General features: G+C 49.4%; 2 protein-coding genes across 7 annotated transcripts in view; both read right to left on the bottom strand.

Annotated features, from left to right (window-relative positions):
• Positions 1-326: 326 nt before the first annotated feature.
• PIM2 (Pim-2 proto-oncogene, serine/threonine kinase) lies at positions 327-6,450 on the bottom strand. Its single transcript, XM_025372106.1, has 6 exons — positions 5,605-6,450; positions 5,367-5,476; positions 4,616-4,666; positions 2,184-2,556; positions 1,558-1,734; positions 327-1,459 (listed from the first exon to the last, which is right to left on the bottom strand). The coding sequence occupies exons 1-6, from the start codon at positions 5,663-5,665 to the stop codon at positions 1,296-1,298; spliced, it is 936 nt and encodes a 311-aa protein (XP_025227891.1). The 5' UTR covers positions 5,666-6,450; the 3' UTR covers positions 327-1,295.
• Positions 6,451-8,838: 2,388 nt separating this feature from the next.
• The window catches only part of OTUD5 (OTU deubiquitinase 5), a 35,969-nt gene continuing 23,327 nt past the window's right edge, over positions 8,839-21,480 (bottom strand). For 2 of the 6 annotated variants that reach the window (XM_025372095.1, XM_025372096.1), the window contains exons 4-8: positions 21,315-21,471; positions 21,068-21,216; positions 12,335-12,538; positions 10,654-10,855; positions 10,025-10,563 (exon numbers count right to left, since the gene is read on the bottom strand). In XM_025372095.1, the coding sequence (XP_025227880.1) occupies positions 10,232-10,563; positions 10,654-10,855; positions 12,335-12,538; positions 21,068-21,216; positions 21,315-21,471 (1,044 nt within the window). In that variant the 3' untranslated portion in view covers positions 10,025-10,231. Of the gene's footprint in view, positions 10,564-10,653; positions 10,856-12,334; positions 12,539-21,067; positions 21,217-21,299; positions 21,472-21,480 lie in introns of all 6 variants that reach the window. The other 4 variants (XM_025372100.1, XM_025372097.1, XM_025372098.1 and 1 more) reach the window with 4 other exon arrangements.

Raw genomic sequence — 21,480 nt, 5'->3', positions numbered from 1 at the left:
CTGGGGTGCCAGGGAAGGTAGTTTTATCTGCTTCTGAGATGGCCATCTTGATTGGGGATGTACCCTAAACACCTTCCACCTTCATGCACAGTATCTCCAACAGACAGCCCTTCTACACATACTGGGCGCTGCCTAAGATCAGGGGCAGGGGGAATCAAGATTTTTTGTTTTTTGTTTTTTTTTGTGGTGCAGTTTCAAGAACCCTTAAAGGTCTTTAGGATGGCAACATAAGACTGTGGCTTCCTGAGGACAAAGCAGAGGGACAGTCTATCTCAGTGCAAAGTAGATGCTCCATAAAAGCCTCACACCTACAAATGGCCAGCCGCTTCTGATTCTATTACTTTTATTAAATAGTGGGTTTCCACACATGGCTTTTTAAATAATCCAGGCAGGGGGAGAAGAGAGGAGGTCACACTTGGAACTCCCCTCCCCACAATACGTGATTATTTACATTTTAGCAACTGGACAATCCCGGCTCAGGAGGAGGTTGCAAGAATCTGCAAAAGTTGGAGGGGGGCGCCCCAGGAGAACAAACAGCAAGCCTTATTTCCCCTAGCCCATCCCCCAAAAAACCATCCATCCCATCCTAGTGTCTGGTGGTGTCCGGTGGTGTCCATCTTCCATTCCTTCCCAAATTATGGAAGTAAGGTTCTTCTCACCAGAATAAGAGCACTTGGGATAAGAGTAGGGTCCCCTCACCCAAAAAAAAAAAAAAAAAAAAAAAAAAAGGAAAAAAAAAAAAAAAAAGCCTTGGGTAACAGCAGGGCATTACCTCCCCCAGAATAAGGACTCCTGGGCTGAGGCAGGTAAGCAGCTTGACCCAATATGGGACCCTAGGCTAGGGGAAAGGGTCCCTTTACTAAAATAAAAGCAATTGGGGTATTGGAAGGAAAGCACCCTTGCCCAAGTAAGAGCATATGAACTAAGTTTGTGTGGTGGTAGTAGGAGGTGCCAATGTGGGGGTGACACGTCATCAGAATAAGAGTCCTGGGGCTCAGAATGGGAACAACTTCACTGAAATAAACTTCCTTAGCAAAATGAGAAGCAAGAACTTCCCCCTCCAGAATCAGGGACCACAGGTTCTGGGAGGAAGGCTCCTTTGTAGGATTGGGAAGGGAACTGGGCAGACTTGGTTTATGTCTTCTAACCCCTGATCCTCAATCCCTTACCTTAGTAATACTGGACTTTAATAACCGGTAATGACCTGTAAAACCAAGTCAACAAATGTCCGTCTATCCCTGTGACATGGCCATGGGATGGCTCTTCCGACCACTGGGGGCCAGACCAGGCCAGGCTTAGGGTAGCAAGGACCAGGCCAAAGGGGCGGGGCCTCCTTTGGGGGGGTTGAGGGGTGCATCCTCGGCTGGTGTTTGCATCCAGGGGTCCAGCAGGATCTCTTCCAGTGAGGGTCGGGAAGAAGGTTTGGGGGCCAGGCACCGGCGGATTAGGGCACAGCAGTCTGTGGGCCAAGAAGCAGAGGGAAGATTAGCAGTCAGTAGGGGGTACTGATCCCTGGGAGGGATGGAGTCTTCTGGGCTGGGGTCAGTGAGGCCTCACCTGGGGAGACATGAGCAGGGAAGTGGAGCTCAGCTTCCAGAATCTCCTGGTCCCTCTCGAAGGGAATGTCCCCACACACCATGTCATAGAGGAGGATACCCAGTGACCAGACAGTGGCTGGGAGTGCATGGTACTGGTGTCGAGAGATCCACTCTGGGGGACTGTACACCCTTGTCCCTGCACACAAGCCAGGGGTTAGACCACTCACTCTCATGATGCCCTTCTCCAACCCCAAACTCCCCAGGAAGGATGGCCTCACCACAATTAAGAGCACTCAAGATAAAAGCAGAGTCCCCTCACTAGATAAAGAGCAGCTAAAATAGCAAAGTCCCCTCAACAGAATAAAAGCATTGAGAAGTAACAGGATCCCTTTACCAGAGAAAGGATACTCAGGATAGTAACAGGATACCCTCACCAGAATAGGAGCCCAGAATAAGGTTAGCGCACTGTTAAAAGATGGACTTTATCAGAGGGCAAGGCTGAGAATTCCCCAGTATTAGCAATCGATCATCTTATACAGATGCAGTATGGGTCAAGGATTACAGGATACCCCACCACTGGAGGCCAAAGGTCACAAGTCCATCAAGTAAAAACAATCCCTCCAGGGAGATTTAGAGAAGCCTTACCATCAAAGTCAGTGTAGGGTTCATCATGGAGCAGGGCACCAGAACCAAAATCAATGAGTTTGGCACAGCCACGGCGTAGGTCTATCAGGATGTTCTCATCCTTGATGTCACGATGGACAACTCCACGGGCATGGCAATGCTGGATGGCTGCCACTACTTGACCAAAGAAGCAGCGGCTTGGGCCTTCACCCAGCGGGCCCTTCTCTGTGATATAGTCAAAGAGATCCTGGGCAGGCAAAGGCCGCTCGAGGACCAGCATGAAGCCCTCTTGTGTCTCAAACCAGTCAAGCAGGCGGATCACGCCAGGGTGCCCACCGCCTGCACCCACTTTCCATAGCAGTGCCACTTCGAGTGGGCATGTGACTGAGTCTGACTGGGGGAACAGGTAGGGTGGGAAGCAGAGAGAGAAAAAAGACAGATGTCAGGGCAACAGCTCTGAGGCTTTTTACCTAAGCTCAAATTAGGGCCCCTTCTCCTGACAGTGTGTTGTTGAGCAACTCACTTCCCTTCCTGGGCCTCAGTTTCCCTAAAGACACAAACTCACACAGTGATTGAGAGGGTGAAACCAGCAAAGAGCCTGCACAAGTCTTGCATGTAGTAGATCAATAAACATTTGAATAAACGAAAGTTTGGCCGGGCACAGAGGCTCATCCCTGTAATCCCAGCACTTTGGGAGGCTGATGTGGGTGGATTGCTTGACCCCAAGAGTTCAAGATCAGCCTGGGCAAAATGGCAAGACCCTGTCTCTACACAAACACAAAAATTAGCCAGGTTTGATGAAATGCACCTGTAGTCCCAGCTACTCGGGAGGCTGAGGTGGGAGGGTCCCTTGAGCCCAGAAGGGAAAGGTTGCAGTGAGCCAAGATCGCACCACTGCACTCCAGCTGTCTCAAAACCAACAAAAATAGAAAAAACTGGTTTTTAACAAAAGGCCTTCAGCAGAAGCAGCACCATTATGTGGTATTTTGTTTTGTTCCCTGACATATCTCAGGAGATTAGAATAGTACCTTACACAGTAGGTGCTCAATAAATGTTAAACAGATGACAGCACTTGATAGCATGGGCTCTGACAAGCAGTTAGCACTCAATAAACACTGTTATTGTGTAATGGTGTGTTTTGTTCACGGACCTATATGAAGCACTAGAACAGTGGCTGCTAACAAAGTAGGGCTGAATAAATATTTGTCAAACAGGTAAAACAATTAGTAAAAAATGCCCTAGCAAAAAATGAGCTCTCAATAATTATGTAATACTTTGCTGAGTGTCTAGAATTGTGTCTGTCATATAGTAGGTGTTCAATATACCTAATTTGTTAAACAGCTGACTGATTTATTGCAAAGGACCTAGTACAAAAGGACTTAGTGTTATCATGTATTTTGTCAGCATCACCAAGCACCTAGAACCAGTCAATAAAAAGCATAAACGTGGCCCTGCACAGTGGCTCACGCCTGTAATCCCAACACTTTGGGAGGCTGGGGCAGGCAGATCACCCGAGGTCGGGAGTTCGAGACCAGCCTGACCAACATGGAGAAACCCCGTCTCTACTAAAAATACAAAATTAGAGGCCGGGCGCGGTGGCTCAGCACTGTGGGAGGCCGAGGCAGGTGGATCACCTGAGGTCGGCAGTTCAAAACCTGCCTGGCCAACATGGTGAAACCCTGTCTCTACTAAAAATATGAAAATTAGCTGGGCATGGTTGTGCGCTCCTGTAGTCCCAGCTACTTGGGAGGCTGAGGCAGGAGAATCGCTCGAACCCGACGGAGGTTGCAGTGAGCCGAGATCGCGTCACCTCACTCCAGCCTGGGCAACAGAGGGAGACTGTGTCTCCAAAAAAATAAAGAAAAATAAAGTATAAACGCTACTGGCCACAAAATCCGCCCCCCAACCGCCTCCCCACGCCCTGCGCAGGAACACTTCGACCAGCAACCTTCTGGGCTGAGGTAGAGCCCTCTCCTGGCCAGGCTGCTGACTTGCACAGCAGCAGACGTTTTCTCGCCGAGACGCAAAAATTCCGATATTGCGCAGGCGCAATTTCCTCTAGAGCCCGCCAGGGGGCGCTCCCAACTCTACAACTTGCCCAGACCCGCCCTGATGTCGGTTAGCGCTATAACGGCAGGAGAGAAGCAGCCACCATCACCATGGCAACCAGTGACCTCTGCCCCTCGTTCCCCACCAGCATGCCCTGCGGGCAGTCCCCCAGCAGTGTTTGGAGGGAGGATGGGAAAGGATTGTTGGAGGGGAGAATCCAGGGCTCTAGGGGAATTGGGGTGAATCAGAACTGTATGTCACCCCAAGGGAGTATACATGGGCTGGCAGGAGTGTTCTCACTGTTACAGGGCCCAGGGAGTCATACATCCCCTGGAAAAGCAAGGAGGTGAATTCATCATCAGTGATGGAATAGGTAGGTCAGGAAGGGCTCCGAAGGTACTCACCAAGGGGGACCAGCCCAGCACACGATTCCGGGGAATCACTTTGATGGCCACCTGGAGAAGAGAGGGGCATGGTAAGGAGGCCAGCCAGTGATCCCCAGACCCCTCCCAGTCTAGACCTTCTGCCTACCTCCAGTATTCCTCCATCTACCAGCAGTCTAGTCTTTCTGATCCCCAACCACACCACCCCACACAACTCATTCCAGGGCGTCTCCACTGCCCTACAAGTCCTCGGAACCAGGTTCATCTCTCTCACCTTCCTGAGCCCTGGGCTCTCCGTTCTCAGGCACCAGGACTCATCACTCCAAGTCCTGAGTTCTAGATTTCCTGATACCCCAGGCCCACAATCTTCCTATTTAGCTCTACGACACCCCAACTCTGTACCAGGGTCCTGGTCCGTATGACTTCACACTGGACACCTACCTCCAAAAGTCCCATAAATCTCACATCTAGGTCCCCGCTTTCCCACACATACGCAGCCTGGACCCTGGGGTCGAGGACCTCCGGAATCTGAAGCCCCCTGTCCCCTCACCCCCAACACAACCCCCTAGACCGACACACACGCGCGCACACGGACACACACACCTGGCCCTCTACACACACTGCAGGCTCACTCCTCGGACACACACACACACACACCCCCGGTCCTCTACACACACTGCAGGCTCACTCCTCGGTCAACCAGCATTCCAGGCCCAGGATCCCCGCCCCCGCCACACGCACCTGACCCTCCCAAGACCCTTGTGACGGATACCTGGAGTCGATCTGTGAGGCGGTGTCCTGCGAAGACGGTGCCAAAGCCCCCCTTACCCAGGAGGGGGCCGAGTCGGTACTCGGCCTCGAACGCTTCCCGATCCTTGCCTCCTACGCAGGCGGAGGCGAGGAAGTCAGGGTGGTAGCGTGCTGAGCCCAGCCACGACTCCCTCCCCCCGCGCTGCAACCCATCATTCCAGCCCACCCCGTCTGGTTGTAGCAGGGGAGGATGTGCTCACCTGGCGGCGGCGTGGGGGTCACGGGGGGCGCAGGAGGCCCCTGCAGAGGCTTAGTCAACATGGAGGTGGCGCTGCGCAGATTGAGTCCACTGAATCCGCTAAGCCCGCAGGGCGTGGACGCCCGGGGCAGCGCAGCTGGGGAGCCAGGGCTGGGGGGCGCCAGGGTGGAAGGCAGAGAAACTGGTGGTCCGGAAGCGCCCGCAGACGGCGCAGCGTTAAGATTCGCCGCGCGCGCCAGCCCCAATGCTACTGAGCCTGGGCACGCGCCTCCCGGGAGAGTCACCCTGGGCGACAGCCCCGCCCACCTGGCTTTGATCAATCCGGACGCGGCACCTGCTGTACCACAGCCAATCGGAGCCACTCCTTATTTGCATACCACCCTCATCGTTTCAAGTGCCCCCTTATGCAAATACACGCTCGGTTCTTCCGAGGAGGCGGGGCCTGCATGTAAATGAGGGGGCTTGAGGTGGGGCTCACACCAAGAGGAAACCGGTTCTGGGAATCCCTTTGCAGCACCGCGCTTGTTTTGGTTGTTGCGCGGGGTTGTTGTTGGTAGTGGTGTCGGTGTGTGTATTTACACTTAAAAAATAACTGCGCAGTATCCTTTCCTGGGAAGTTGGTTTGCCGCCGCTGCCTGGATATTAGCACAGAGATAGCGCCAGGCCGGGCTTCTAAGAATCTATCCAGGACCCCGTCTCGAAAGGTGCTTGTCGGACTCCTTCACCGGAGTCTTCCAGGCGGCCTTCACTGGAAAGCTGAGGCCAGGGCCCTGGAAATATCTGGTAGCCAGGGAGGGGGAACCCACACCATCAACGCCACGGGTGCGCATTGGTCAAAGGCAGCATTGCCTGGGGAGTGTTTATTGGAGCTTTTAACCCTGAGCCCTGGGCCCAGTCAGCAGGTCTAGAATCTAGAACAGCAGAGGGTGGTTCTTGGGGGATGGGGGTGAGCCCAGAGTGGTGGTGGCATGGGCTGCACTTGGAGTTGAGAGAGGCAAGGACTGAGAAACATGATAGAGGCTGCTAGACAAGTGGCAACCCTGACACAAATTTGTGAAAAACAGCCAGAGAAGGCGCCACACCCCAGGAAGAAAAATGCACTCCAAAGACAACATGAATGCCAGGATATACACAAACACATACTGTCAGACACATTCACAGAAATGACCTAGATACACATGCAGCCAGAGACTGACATACACTTTCAGGCAGGCACACTGTCAGAAAAATAGTTATGTCCTAGAATGACACCCAGAGATACACTGTTACAGAAAGGCACTCACGCAGACCTACATTTGCCATGTGATAACACAGAAATGTCCCGTCAAACACACTGGCAGAACCTGTCACAAACACACTGTCACCATCAGACATGCACTGTCACAGCAAGACTTGTACTGTCCCAGAAATGAGAGACGCAGAGTCTGTCACAGAAGATACACAGATGCTCCAGGAACACACATGCACTACTCTGAAGGCAGACATGTACTGATGTGATAGAGTCACATTTGTGGCAGTGTCACAAAAGCAGACATGGATAGACCTGTTCAGACACAGACACACATACACCATGACACATGCAGCTTATCAATGGAACAAACTGTCCAGAAATAGCTACCCAGAATCTGTTGCAGGAACACAAACGGACATCCACCCCATCAGACAGAAACCACAGATGCACTGTCACAGACCCACGCAGGCATGCACTCATCTTGGATTTAGACACAAACTGTCAGAGATAAGAGTCCCACACTCAGTCACCATCTGACACACCTGGAAACAAGCCCTCATCACACACACAACTGGAGACACTGTGAGCTGCACATGAAGACTTGGACTCACCACAGTCACACACACACAGACACCACCAAAAAAGCATACACGTATTCTCCTTTGTTCACCCAACATTATTAGGGGTTGGTTTGCTATAAGCCTGCCAGGCCTTGATGGGGATGTTGCTATTAGAGATGTACAGATAAGTCAGGCATCAAACCTGTGCCATGAAGTTTATCTGTAGTACAGTTACTGGGGAGATTTTTAGATAGAAGTGAGAATGTGAATGGGCTTCTCAGCAGGTGACCCTCTACCTGTCTTGAAAGACAAAGTTGGTGGCTCAGGACAGGGGAGGGCAAATTGCAGGCAAAAGCCAAGAATACTGGATAGAGCGGCAAGAGATTGGCAGGGGCCAAACGGTGCAGAACTTCTACAAAAAGGATAGTACTACTAACATTTGTGCTCTCAATGTGCCAGGCACTGTGCCCAGTAGTACATTACTTTGATCATACATATTCCCTCTAGATGATCACAAGCAGACAACATGAGGGAGTAGATTTTTTTTTTTTTTTTTAAGACGGAGTCTCGCTCTGTCACCCAGACTGGAGTGCAGTGGCGCAATCTCGGCTCACCGCAACCTCCACCTCCCAGGTTCAAGTGATTCTCATGCCTCAGCCTCCCAAGTAGCTGGGATTACAGGCACGTACAACCCACCCAGCTAATTTTTGTATTTTTAGTAGAGATGGGGTTTCTCCATGTTGACCAGGCTGTTCTCGAACTCCTGATCTCAGGTGATTCACCCACCTCAGCCTCTCAAAGTGCTGGGATTACAGGTGTGAGTCACTGCGCCCAGCCTAATCACCTCTTGTACAGATGAGACACTTGAAACTCAGAGAAGCTATGAATCGACCAGGGCCACACAGCTAGAAAATGCCAGGCAAGGTTTCAAAGCAACTCTACAACAAATAGATGCTTGGCCATTGGGTTCCAGAGACACCCCACAGCCAGCCACTCAGCTAGCCATGCCCTCAACTGCAGAGCCAGACACACATCCAGCCAGAGGGTCTCCATTATCATGGCATGGTGAAAAAGATGCTTGAGAAAACCTGGGGGCTAGCCAGCCTTCTTTACCTTGGATTTACCCCTAGGAAGGGCAGGGAAAGAGGTGTCAGACTGGGGGACAAGAAAAAGGGTTTAGCCATCCTTCACCTTCTAAAACCTAGTGGGGGAGGCCCCTCTGGTTACTTCCACTAAACTCATGTCGCTACAAAGTATTAGTTGTACTTTTCCAAGGTTTTTCTTCATCAGATCATGATAAGGAAAGAGCAACATTCATGGTGAGAGGCAGGCAAAGAAGCTGGAATTCAGGCAGGAAGTTCAAGCTCACAGTCCTCTGCTACCATCACACCCCCAGGAAATAGGGTAGGCAGGGGTGGGGTCAGCAGGCAAAGACGCAGCTTTTCCAGTGGTAATAGGTCCAGAAGGAGGTTTAATAAGCAGCAAATCAAATACAAACACCAGGCCCCCAGACAGACCCTGCTGGAGAGCACTCACACCTCTGAGGTCAAGCCAAGGTCCGTGCCATTGCCTCCTCTGCCCAGAGGCCCGCCCAACCCCTGCCCCACACAGAACAGAGCTGCTCAGGGAAACTGACATTTGGTTTTATTGTGCCAAGGACATTACAGATGGTGGATCTTGTCAACACCTGCAGGGCACGGGTGCCCCATCTGCCAAAGCTGCTCCCACACTCCTTATAACTCAAATCCCGGGTGGCAGCCATAATCCCCAAAGATGCCCCCCACCCCAAGATTCCAAAGAGGCTAGTGGTGGTGGAAGCAAAAGGAATGCAGCAAGGTCAGGGTTTCATTGTCCAAGCCGGCCTGACACCTGCCGCCCTGCCCTGCCCTTGCCCAGTGCACACCCTAGACCCTGGGCCGGCCTCCATGCAGCTGGAGGCCAGAAGACAGCAACCCACATCTTTGTGCCCTCCTCCATGCCCCATGGCCTGCCTGCCCAGAGAGATGCCACCTTCACAGAGCCACTGCTGTCGTCTATATCATTTTTGATTAGTTGATTTTATAAGATAAAAGTACATTTTAATAAAGAAAAAATTCAACATTGAAGGCTCAGACGTTCTTGGGGTACTGGGAAGGGAAATTTCCCACTTCTTCCTCCCACCTCCCTGGCATGAGTGTGGGTGGGGGGGAGGGCAAGTTTTTCTCATCTTTGAAGGAATGAGGGGCAGGGAGACTTTCCTCTGTCTGAATGTCTCTCTCCTCTGGGGCTGCCTGGCTGCCAGTTGGTCTGTCTCTGTGTGCCTCTCGTCTATCTTCGGCACCCTTGCCCGAGTCCCCTGTGGAATGCAGGGATGGTTCTGTGTGGGGTTGGGGGGGGGCAACAGGGCACGTCAGCTGGCAGAGAGACAGGTGATAGTGGCAGCGGCAATGAGAGGGAGCGCAGGGGTGGGCTAGCCAGAGAGAAGTGAGAAGGAGGGAAAAGGGGGGAGAGCAGAAAGAACAGAAGGAGGCAAGAGGGAAGAAGCCAAAGAAGGTGAGGTGGCACCGGAGAGCAGGAGTACTGGGGTTGGGAGATGGTGTCCAATCCCTGGGTCTCCATCAACTCTTGTCTGGGGGCGGGTCTCTGTGCACTTTATTTTTCTTCATACTGTCTAGGTATTCCTGTTGGGACACTGCCAGCACCGACGCTAGGATCTCATCATCATCCCAGTCATTCAGACCTGCTGGGCGAGAGGAAGAGGAAAAGGATGATGGAGCGCTCTCAGCCTGCCTTCTCCTCACCCTGTGCCGACGTCTGGGGCTCTGGAGAAATCCCAAAGGGCCCTTCTCACTCCCTTCTCAAACAGAAGGATCTGCTAGGCCTGTGAAACCCCACTTAGACCCCAGACCCTTCTGGGGCAAATTCTTTGGGTCAGAAAAATCCCCTCCAGTGCCTCTCCCTTGTTTTCTTGGAGAGATGGCCAGAGGCTCCAGAAACCCCCTCTCAGGACTTGCCACTTCTTCCAGTCTCGCCCAGCTCCTAGCAGCCTCCATCCCCCCAGACAAAGGAGGCTTACCAAAGGCAGAGGGGGACATCTGCTGAATGAGGGCCCGGCACTCCAAAGCAGGGTAGAGGGACACAAGGGGGGAAGTTGCCCGGTCGGCCCCTGCCGAGAACTGACTGCTTGTACCTGAAGCAGACGGACAGTCAAAGGTAGGGACCCAGGACCCAGGCAGTGCCTCCTAACTCCCAGCACATTCCCTGTGGGCAAGTCACTGACCTGGCGCACAGGGCGAAGGAGGTTTGGCAAGAGCTAAAACAGTGCCTGGGGAAGGGGGCTTGATGCCCAATTCAGCATGCAGCTCAGGATGCTCAGGTGATGAGGCTGAACTCCGCTGCCGTGGGGACCGGCTAGTCCACTCCTCCAGGCCACTGGAGGCTGCTGCTGTGGCCGAACTGCATGTGGCGCTGGCTTTCCGGGGCTGCAGTGGGGAAGGAAAATGCATTAAGGACCACCAGCAACCATGACCTTCCTGTGACCCATCCCTGAATGCTGGCTCCCTTCCCAGGACCTTGGCTATGATACAGCTTCTACATAGGTCAACATCATCCCAACTCACACGGTGGACCACAAGGCTCCTCACAGGACAGAGGTGGAGCTCCTTACCCTTTCTCTCACACCCCTACAGTCAATCTGACAGGAAACCCTGTTACCTCTATCTTGAAAATAGATCCCAAATCCAACCCCTTCTCACCACCTCTACTGCCAGCAGCGGCCACCAGTCGCCTGGCCTGCTGCAGAAGCCTCCTCCTCACTGGCCCCTGCTTCTGCCCTCACTCACGAGACTCCACTGGATGACTAGCAGGCAAGGCAATCTTGTTAAATCCCCAACCACATCCTGTCTGTCCTCTGCTCACAATCCTCCCAGGGTTTCTGCCTCGCTCAGAGTAAAAGTCAAAGTCCTCGCCACAGCCCACAAGCCCCTACCCAATCGGACCCACAACCTCTCTGACTTCATCTACTTCTACATTCTGTTCGGATGCACTGGCCTCCCTCTGGGCTGTTCCTGAGTCACACCAGGTGTGTGGGCCTGCTGCCCTCCCCTCCATGTGCACTCAGCTAACTCTCACCTTCTTCAAGGCTCAAATCTCACCTGCTCTGAGGCCTACCCTGACTGTGCTATTTCATACTGTGAACTCACATCCCTGCTTGGCCCCTTTATCCTGGCTCTACACTTTCCATCCACAGCATTTCCCAACTAGTTTATTCATTATGTTTATTGTTTATTTTGTTTCACTCTGCAAAACTGTGAGCATCACAAGGACGGGGATCTTGCTCTGCTGGGCTCACCTATGTATCACCATATACTGAAAACAGGGCCTGGCACAGACTGGCAGTATCTGTGGAATAAAACTCAGCTCCTGCCAGCCAACATCTACAATCACTCCAAACTCCTTGTGATTTTACAATTCCTCAGATACTTGTCTGCCCTGCCCCTCCCCGATTCCCTAACAGTTCAGCCTTCCTCTGTGAAGACTAACCAGAGCCCCCACCTCCACTGATCTCCCAGCCAGGGTCAAGGACCCCACCAATGAGTTGTCACCCCCAACAAATGAGATCGCTGAGGGCAGAGTAGTCCAGATCTGATGTTACATTCTCAGTAGAGACCTGGCACACAAGGGCAGTCAACGAAAGCTTGTGTCTCTGAAGCTATCCATTATTCCCTAGTGTCACCAGCAGCATGGCTGCCCTCCTCTCACTCCTTAAGTGCCTGTTCTGCACAAGTATTTAAAGTTCTAAGGTATAATGCCACAACTAAGACCAAGATGAGTTAGATGGTGCTGGATGCTCCCTTCCCTCCCAGATGTCAAAACTGCTTAATTTTTTTCTGCTCACTTGAGGGCAAATCATGAGAAGTAACGGATTCTTGGCCAAGCCTGTGACAGAGTCCATAACCCACCTGGCTGGGGCCGCGGACCTGGCGGGCCTGTTTCTCCTGATCCCGCAACCACTGCAGGTAGGATTCCCGAGCCACCTGCTCCTCAATGGCCTCATTTGTGGCCTCCCAGTCCGTGGCCCGTTTCTTGTCTTCTAGCATCTGCTGTTCGATCCATGACTCCTCCGATGTTTTTATGGCATTCTTCATCAGAGACTGCTCTGCAAACTGCAAGGAGGGAGAGGAATAGGGATGTGCAATAACACACTGAACCTGCCCAAGAGCCAGAACAGGCTCAGCGAGGTAGGCCCCGGGGCACCAGAAAAAAAGGAGACAGGAAAGCAGGTACTCCCACAGAGCAACCCTCCGCAGACTACGTCATGATTGGGAACCAGGGGAAAGCAGGCTTGGGATGTGGAACCTGTCATTCCAAACTCCTATGCTCGGAAGACCTGACTCCAACCCCCAAACCACCTCAACTGAGGCACTGAGACTGGGGCAGTCAGGTGTCTTCCAACCTGGGCTTTTGATTTTTTTTTTGAGACGAAGTCTCGCTCTGTCACCCAGACTGGAGTGCAGTGGCGTGATCTCGGCTCACTGCAACCTCCGCCTCCCAGGTTCAAGTGATTCTCCAGCCTCAGCCTCCCAAGTAGCTAGGATTACAGGTGAGCACCACCACCCATGGCTAATTTTTTTGTATTTTTAGTAGAGACGGGGTTTCACCATGTTGGCCAGGCTGGTCTTGAACTCCTGACCTCAGGTGATCCACCCGCCTCGGCCTCCCAAAGTGCTGGGATTACATGCGTGAGTCACCGCGCCTGGCTCTGGGCCTTAATTTAAAGAAGCCCCATCCAGTGATGACTGTTTCATAATGTTGAGGCCTTTCTCACACATGAGCAGATGAGACACATAGAAAAATTAGCTATATGAGCACAGGGTGGGAGTAAGCATGTGAGGGGTTAGGGGAAGCAGTGGGTGTGTGAGGGAATAAGGGGGCAGTTATCAACATGGATGGTGTGGGGTGCTATGAGTTACAGGACACTACACATCAGAGTACTGTTTTTCCGGCTATGAGATCCAACAGTATTTTTTAAAAATAGAAAATATCAGAGTATATCCCAGGGAATAAGTGCAAATATTGTTTCATGAAGCTTTAGTTAACATTATTTTAATGCACATATATACATCACACACAAATGCATATATGTTAAGTAATCATGTAAAACGTATTCTTTTCTTTTTCCTGCAGACCTTACATTCAGATAAAATGTAATTTTTTACTCTGAATAGTTTAAAAAAAAAACGTAAAACTATGTTAGAATAAGCTAATTTAAAAAAAAGTTAAAAAATCTAACCACTCTGGCAGTGTTAAACACACTCCAAGTGTTTTTTCTACTCGCTCACTCAACAACAATCAACACAGGAGACTTCTGTGACCAAATGTGCGGGCTGGGGGGAGGGTGTTTTCCTACACAGCAAGCAGCTAACAGCGGACACCTGGTGTCCCTCCTCCAATGCAATTCAATACCTAGAGACAGTCTGGGATCCCACAGGTTGAGGGCTCAGTCTCACAAGACTACCCCCACTCCCCTTCGAACACCAATCGAAAGTCTGGGCCTCCAGAATTTCTGACTGACCGGCTATAAATTGGGATTCCTACAATACTTTTTGGGGGGTTCAATTAACTTGCTTAGAGCAGCTCACAAAACCCAGGAAACACGTCTGCCAGTTTATTATAGAGAAAATTACAAAGGATACAGATGAGATGCACAGAGTAACATATGGGGGAAGGGATGTAGAGCCTCCATGCCCTCCCTGGGGTGCGACCCTCTAGAAACTTCCATGTATTCAGCTACCCAGAAGCTCCCAGAACCCAATCCTTTCGGGATTCTTTGGAAGCTTCATTATGTAGGCATTATTGATTAAGCCATTGGACATTGGTGATCAACCTAATCTTCAGCCTCTCTCCCCTCTCCAAAGGCTGGGGGATGGGCTTAAAGTCTCAAACCTCTAATCCTGCCTTGGTCTTTCAGGTCACCAGCCCCCATCCTGAAGCTACCTAGAGGCTGCCAGCCATCAGTCACCTCTTTAGCATACAAAAAGGCATCACTTTGGAGATTCTAAGGATTTTAGGAATTGTATGCCAGGAAGTCACAAACACAATTCACCAAAGAAGATATACAGATGGCAAATAAGCATATGAAAAGATGCTCAACAGCATTTGCCAATAGGCAATTGCAAGTTAAAATAATGAGATACCACTATACACCTAAGAGAATGGCTAAAATCCAACACAATGATAGTATCAATTGCTGGTAATGCTGAGCAACAGGAACTTCCAAATCGTTATGCTGGGTATGCAAATAATACAGCCACTTTGGAATACAGTTTCTCAGTTCCTCAAAAATCAAAACATAATCTTACAACGCAATCCAGCAATCTTGCTCCCAGGTATGTATACAACTGATCTAAAAACTTATGTCCATAAAAAAACCTGCATGCACGTTACAGAAGCTTTATTCATAATCATCAAAAACTGGAAGCAACCAAGAATGTCTTTTAATAGGTGAATAATTAAACTGGTACCTCCATAAAAGGAACATTAAGTGATAAGAAAGAAACCAGCTAACAAGCCATGAAAGAACATGGAGAAACCTTAATGCATAATGCTAAGTGATAAGAAGCAGTCTGTCACATTGACCATTTTAATTTCAGGGCCAAAAAAGCTATTTGGCTGCAGGATGCTCAACCCTGCAATACCAGCACTTTGAGAGGCCAAGGCTGGAGGACCACTTGTCCTCAGGAATTTGAGATCGGCCTGAGCAACACAGTGAGACCCTGTCTCTACAAACTAAAAATATTTTTAAAAGTTAGCCAGGCGTGGTGGTGTGTACCTGTGGTACCAGCTACTCGGGAGGCTGAGGTGGGAGGATTGCTTAAACCCAGAAGGTCAAGGTTGCAGTGATATTGCGCCACTGCACTCCAGCCTGGTCAACAGTGGTACAGTCTTAAAAAAAAAAAAAAAAAAGCAGTTTGAAAAGGCTACATAAGGCTACATACTGTATTATTACAATTATATGACATTCTGAAAAAGGCAAACCCACAAAGAGAATAGATTAGTGTTTGCAGGAAGAGGGAGGAAGGGAGGGGTAAGCATACATATGGAATATGAGGAATTTTAAGGGTGGTCAAACTATTCTGAATAATACTGTAATGGTAGATACATGACATTATATATTTGTCAAAACCCATAGAATGTATAACACAAAGAGTGGACCTTAATATATGCTATTTAAAAGAAAATTAGGAAGGTTGGGCACGGTGGCTCATGCCTGTAATCCCAGAACTTTGGGAGGCCAAGGCGGGTGGATCACCTGAGGTCAGGAGTTTGAGACCAGCCTGGCCAATATGGTGAAACCCTGTCTCTACTAAAAATACAAAAATTAGCCGGGCATGGTGGCATGTGCCTGTAATCCCAGCTACTCGGGAGGCCGAGGCAGGAGAACTGCTTGAACCAGGGAGGCTGAGGTTGCAGTGAGCCAAGATCGCACCACTGTACTCCAGCCTGGGTGACAAAGCAAGACTCTGTCTCAAACATAAAATAAAATAAATAAATAAATAAATAAATAAAATAAAAATTAGAAGATCTATGGCCGGTGCAGTGGCTCACGCCTGTAATCCCAGCACTTTGGGAGGCCGAGGCGGGCATATCACCTGAGGTCAGGAGTTCGAGACCAGCCTGAGCAACATGGTGAAACTCCGTCTCTACTAAAAATACAAACATTAGCCAGGCGTGGTAGTGCATGCCTGTAATTCCAGCTACTCGGGAGGCTGAGGCATGAGAATTGCTTTAACCCAGGAGGTAGAGGTTGCAGTGAGCTGAGATCATTGTACCACTGCACTCCAGCCTGGGCGACAGAGTAAGACTCTGTCTCAAAAATAAATAAATAAATAATTAGGAAATCTGAGATCCCAGCATAGAATGCAAAAATGTGACAAAATAATATAAATGTATTACAAACATGTGAAACAAGCTTGGCCGGGCACGGTGGCCCACGCCTGAAATCCCAGCACTTTGGAAGGCTGAGGCAGGTGGATCACAAGGTCAGTAGACTGAGACCATCCTGCCTAACACAGTGAAACCCCGTCTCTACTAAAAATACAAAAAATTAGCCAGGTGTGGTGGTGGGCGCCTGCAGTCCCAGCTACTCGGGAGGCTGAGGCAGGAGAATGGTGTGAACCTGGGAGGCGGAGCTTGCTGTGAGCGGAGATCACGCCACTGCACTCCAGCCTGGGTGACAGAGCCAGACTCCATCTCAAAAAAAAAAAAAAGAAACAACCTCATTTGAAGGGGGTGGGGGTACAAATAGGTCACTTTCAAAATGAATGGAGTCTGTAACACCAAAAGCAAAAAAGAACTATATGTAGCATTGTGCTGTAGTGATACAGTTGTTTCCCACGGGGGTACAGATGAACAAGTCTGATTCTGCTACATGTGTATATGGAAGTGAGCAGTTACATAAACGGGTGGTAGGAGCCACTGCATATACATCCGATAGCATATCTACTGTTGGAGTGGGAATTTGCAGATCAACAAGGGGAGAAGGCTAGAATGAAGCATGTGATAATGGATCTGAGTTGGAGACATCAGTAAGGATTCATGTTTAATATAAATAAACATGGTTACACGTAGAAATATTTATAGATATGTGTACACAGGCCACTATACACACATGTAGCTCCTTGTTCTATCATCTGAGAGGGCCTAGAAGCATGGACAACCTGATATGGAAGAGCACATTCAACACCTAGGTCTTGGCTTCTGTTAACATTCTCCAATACGTTCCAGGGCTCTTTAGAGAAATGGCTGTTTCAGCCGGGCGCAGTGGCTCACACCTATAATCCCTGCACTTTGGGAGACTGAGGAGGGTGGAACACCTGAGGTCAGGAGTTCAAGACTTCAGCCTAACCAACATGGTGAAACCCCATCTCTATTAAACAATACAAAAACTAACTGGGTGTGGTGGCGCATGCCTGTAATCCCAGCTACTCGGGAGGCTGAGACAGGAGAATCGCTTGAACCAGGGAGTGGAGGTTGCAGTGAGCCGAGATAGTGCCACTGCACTTCAGCCTGGTGACAGAGCAAGACTCTGTCTTAAAAAAACAAAAAATTAGCTGGGCATGGCGGCGCATGCCTATAATCCCAGCTGCTTGGGAGGCAGAGGTTGCAGTGAGCAGAGATTGTGCCCTTGCACTCCAGCCTGGGCAACAAGAGAGAAACTCCGTCTCACAAAAAAAAAAAAAAAAAAAAAAAGACCGTATTGAGATGAATAAACAACAGGAAAAATTAATAAATTAAGGATGAGTTAAGGATGAGAGACAGATCCTCCTTGAAGAATTCCAAATAATCTATGCAGATACTCTACCCTTAAGGGGATGGGGCATAACCATTTCTTAGGTGTGGGCTGCACAGAGTGACTTCCTTCCACACAGTACAGTATGGAAAAGGTGGGAAAGAGTAACTAACCTTAAGTGGAGAAATCTAACAAACACTACTTCTGCCAGCTGATCAAGGGTAACACCAACGGGCATAAATGACACTCATTGTATACACCCTTGAAATGATGTAATGAGAATGGCACTTTACCTCTGTGATCTTCTTCCCTAAGTCCCACAACCCTAGTTTAAACATGAGAAAAAGTTCAAAAGAGATGTTTCCTACAAAATATTTGATCAGTACTCCTTAAAAAACCATCAAGGTCATCAAAACAAAACTGAAACTGTCAAAGATAAAGGGGCCTAAGGAGGCATGCAGACTTTGTTTAATAGTAACGTATTAGGCTGGGCGCAGTGGCTCACGCCTGTAATCCCAGCACTTCGGAAGGCTGAGATGGTTGGATCACCTGAGGTCAGGAGTTCTAGACCAGCCTGGCCAATGTGGTGAAACCCTGTCTCTACTAAAAACAGAAAAATTAGCCAGGTGTGGTGGTGGGCACCTGTAATCCCAGCTACTCAGGAGGCTAAGGCAGAAGAACTGCTTGAATCCAGAAGGTGGAGGTTGCAGTGAGCCGAGATCATGTCACTGCACTCCAGCCTGGGCAACAGAGCAAAACTCTGTCTTTAAAAAAAAAAAGTATTAACATTGGTTCGCACATTGTAACAAATGTACCATAATCATCTGAGCTGTTAATAATACCAGAACTGGACGCGGTGGCTCACGCCTGTAATCCCAGCATTTTGGGAGGCTGAGATGGGCGGATCACCTGAGGTCAAGAGTTCGAGACCAGCCTTCAACATGGTGAAACCCTGTCTCTACTAAAAATACAAAAATTAGCTGGGTGTGGTGGCAGACGCCTGTAATCCCAGCTACTTGGGAGGCTGAGGCAAGAGAATCGCTTGAATCTGGGAGGCAGAGGTTACAATGAGCCAAGATTGCGCCATTGCACTCCAGCCTGGGTGACAAGAGCGAAACTTCGTCTCAAAAAAAAGATAATAATAATAATAATAGAACTGTGTTTGGGAAGAGGAGGATATGTGGGAATTCTGTATTATCTCCTCAATTGTTCTGTAATTCTAAAACTGCTCTAAACAATTAAGTCTATTAAATACAAAAACTTAAAACATTCATTTTATTTTTTCTTTCAGACAGTCTCGCTGTCGCCCAGGCTGGAGTGCAGGGTTCGTGAAATCTCAGCTCACTGCAACCTCTGCCTCCTAGGTTCAAGTAATTCTCCTGCCTCAGCCTCCCAAGTAGCTCAGATTATAGGCGTGTGCCACCATGCCCTGCTAATTCTTTTTTGTATTTTTAGTAGAAACAAGGTTTCACCATGTTTGCCAGGCTGGTCTCAAACTCCTGACCTCAGGTGATCCTCCCACCTCAGCCTCCCAAAGTGTTGGGATTACAGGAGTGAGCCACTGCGCCTGGCCAAAACACTGACATTTTTGAAGAAAAAGAGGAAGCTGGGTGCAGTGGCTCATGCCTGTAATTCCAGCACTTTGGGAGGCGGAGGCGGGAGGATCACTTAAGCCCAAGAGTTCAAGACCAGCCTCGGCAATATACTGAGATCTTGTCTCTACAAAAAAATTTTTTTTCTTTTTTACAAAAAATTTTTTAAAAACACTGGCCAAGCATGGTGGCGAGTGCCTGTAGTCTCCCAGCTACTCGAGAGGCTAAGGTGAGAGGCTTGCTTGAGCCTGGGAAGTGGAGGCTAGCTACAGTGAGCCTAGATTGCCCCACTGCACTCCAGCCTGGGTGACAGAGTGAGACCTTGTCTCCCCACCCGCCCACCAAAAAAAAAAATGAGCCATTAAACCAGGACAAGTCACAGATGAATCTTAAATGCATAGTGTTAAGTGAAAAAAGCCAGTCTGAAAAAGCTACATACTGTACATTTCCAATTATATGACATTCTAGAAAAGGCAAAACGAGAGTCAGTAAACAGATCGAAAACAAAAACAAGAAAATTCTGAGAAACTGTCACAGCCAAGAGGAGATAAAGGGGACACAACAACTAAATATAATATGGCATCCTGGATGGGATCCTGGAACAGATAAAGGTCATTAGGGAAAAACTGAGGTAATCTGAGTCAAGTATGGTCTTTAGTTAATATATCGATATTAGCTCATTAACTATGACAAATGTACTATGTTAATACATTAATCATAGTGAGGCACATGGGAACTCTGTAATATCTTTGCAACTTTTTTTTTTTTTGAGAGAGTCTCATTCTGTCGCCCAAGCTGGAGTGCAGTGGCACAATCTCAGATCACTGCAACCTCCGCCTCCCAGGTTCAAGCGATTCTCCTGCCTCAGCCTCCTGAGTAGCTGGGATTACAGGCACCCGCTGCCATGCCCAGCTAATTTTTATATTTTTAGTAGAGACAGGGTTTCACCATGTGAGCCAGGCTGGTCTTGAACCCCTGACCTCAGGTGACCTACCGGCCTCGGCCTCCCAAAATGCTGGGATTACAGGCGTGAGCCACCAGGCCCAGCCACTTTGCAGTAATTCTGTAAATCTAAAGCTGCTCTAAAATTAAGTTTATTTAAAAACAAAACAAAAAAGAACTATGTTGGAGGGTGTGTTGGTGTTAGGGCATGTGTTTCCGAAAATGAAGCAGGAGTACTTTGTGTTTGTAGAAGTGAAACCTGAATAGAAGATACCAAAATCCTCAGCAGATGACTATGACAGAGAGGGGAGAGGGGAGAGGGGAGAGAGAGAAAGAAATGAGAATCTATCAGTGTGTGCTGGGAAAATGCACTGCCACCTTCTGAACACCTACTAGGCCCCAGGCCCAGTGGGAGGTGCTTTCTGTATCAGCCAAGCTGCCAGCCTGGAATACTTATAGAATCTGCCTAGATTACACAGCCAGTGAGTGGTGGGGCCAGGCCTGTACCCCATGTCTCTGCGACCATGCTGTCTGTAACCACTATGATCCTGGGAGAAAGATACATGCCAAGATGCCTAGAGCAGACCCTGGCTCACTGCTCCCAAATAGGACTCCATATCCTAAAATGCCAGCCCTCAATGGGCACAAAAGATAGGTAAGCCAACTCAGATGGGCAAATCAAGACCAAAGAACAAGCCCTGAGAGATCACCTTGAGTAACTCCCTATAATTTTTTTTATAAGGGTGAGACCTCAGGGGAGACCCAGAGAGGAGACAGGGTATTTTTGTGAGTTAGGGGCAAAACAGACTCCAACAGAGGTTTCTGACCTCTATATCCAGCAGCCATTCTGGGCATAGGGACCTACTCACCCCTGGTTTGAATGACGGCAGGCCCAGCCCCACACCAATGGTGGCCTTGTTAGGATTCACCACTGAATTATAGTGGATATTCCGATGGTAGCTGACACGAATGGGTTCGTCCTCGTTTTGATGTATCCCATGGAATGTGTTGATGGGTTCTGCAGAGAAAGAGAAGGAGGGAGCATCCACAGCAGGCCAGGTAGGGCAGGCTCGAACGAGGTGCCATCAGTCCCTCACCTACCCACTGCAGAAGTACCTGTGCTGTACTGGTACACCTCCACAGGACGGTTGTACATCTCTGCCATGGCCTGCATTTCAATGTGGTTGCCATGGCAATTGTTTTTTCGCTTCCGGTTAATGTAGGTGGTAAAGTCCTCTGTGACATAGTTGGAGAAGTAGTCGGCATTCTTCATCTACAGAAT

The sequence above is a fragment of the Theropithecus gelada genome, chromosome X (assembly GCF_003255815.1).
Source record: "Theropithecus gelada isolate Dixy chromosome X, Tgel_1.0, whole genome shotgun sequence".
Taxonomy (NCBI): domain Eukaryota; kingdom Metazoa; phylum Chordata; class Mammalia; order Primates; family Cercopithecidae; genus Theropithecus; species Theropithecus gelada.
Note: the sequence above shows the minus strand (reverse complement) of the source record. Positions and strands in the feature narration are given on the sequence as shown.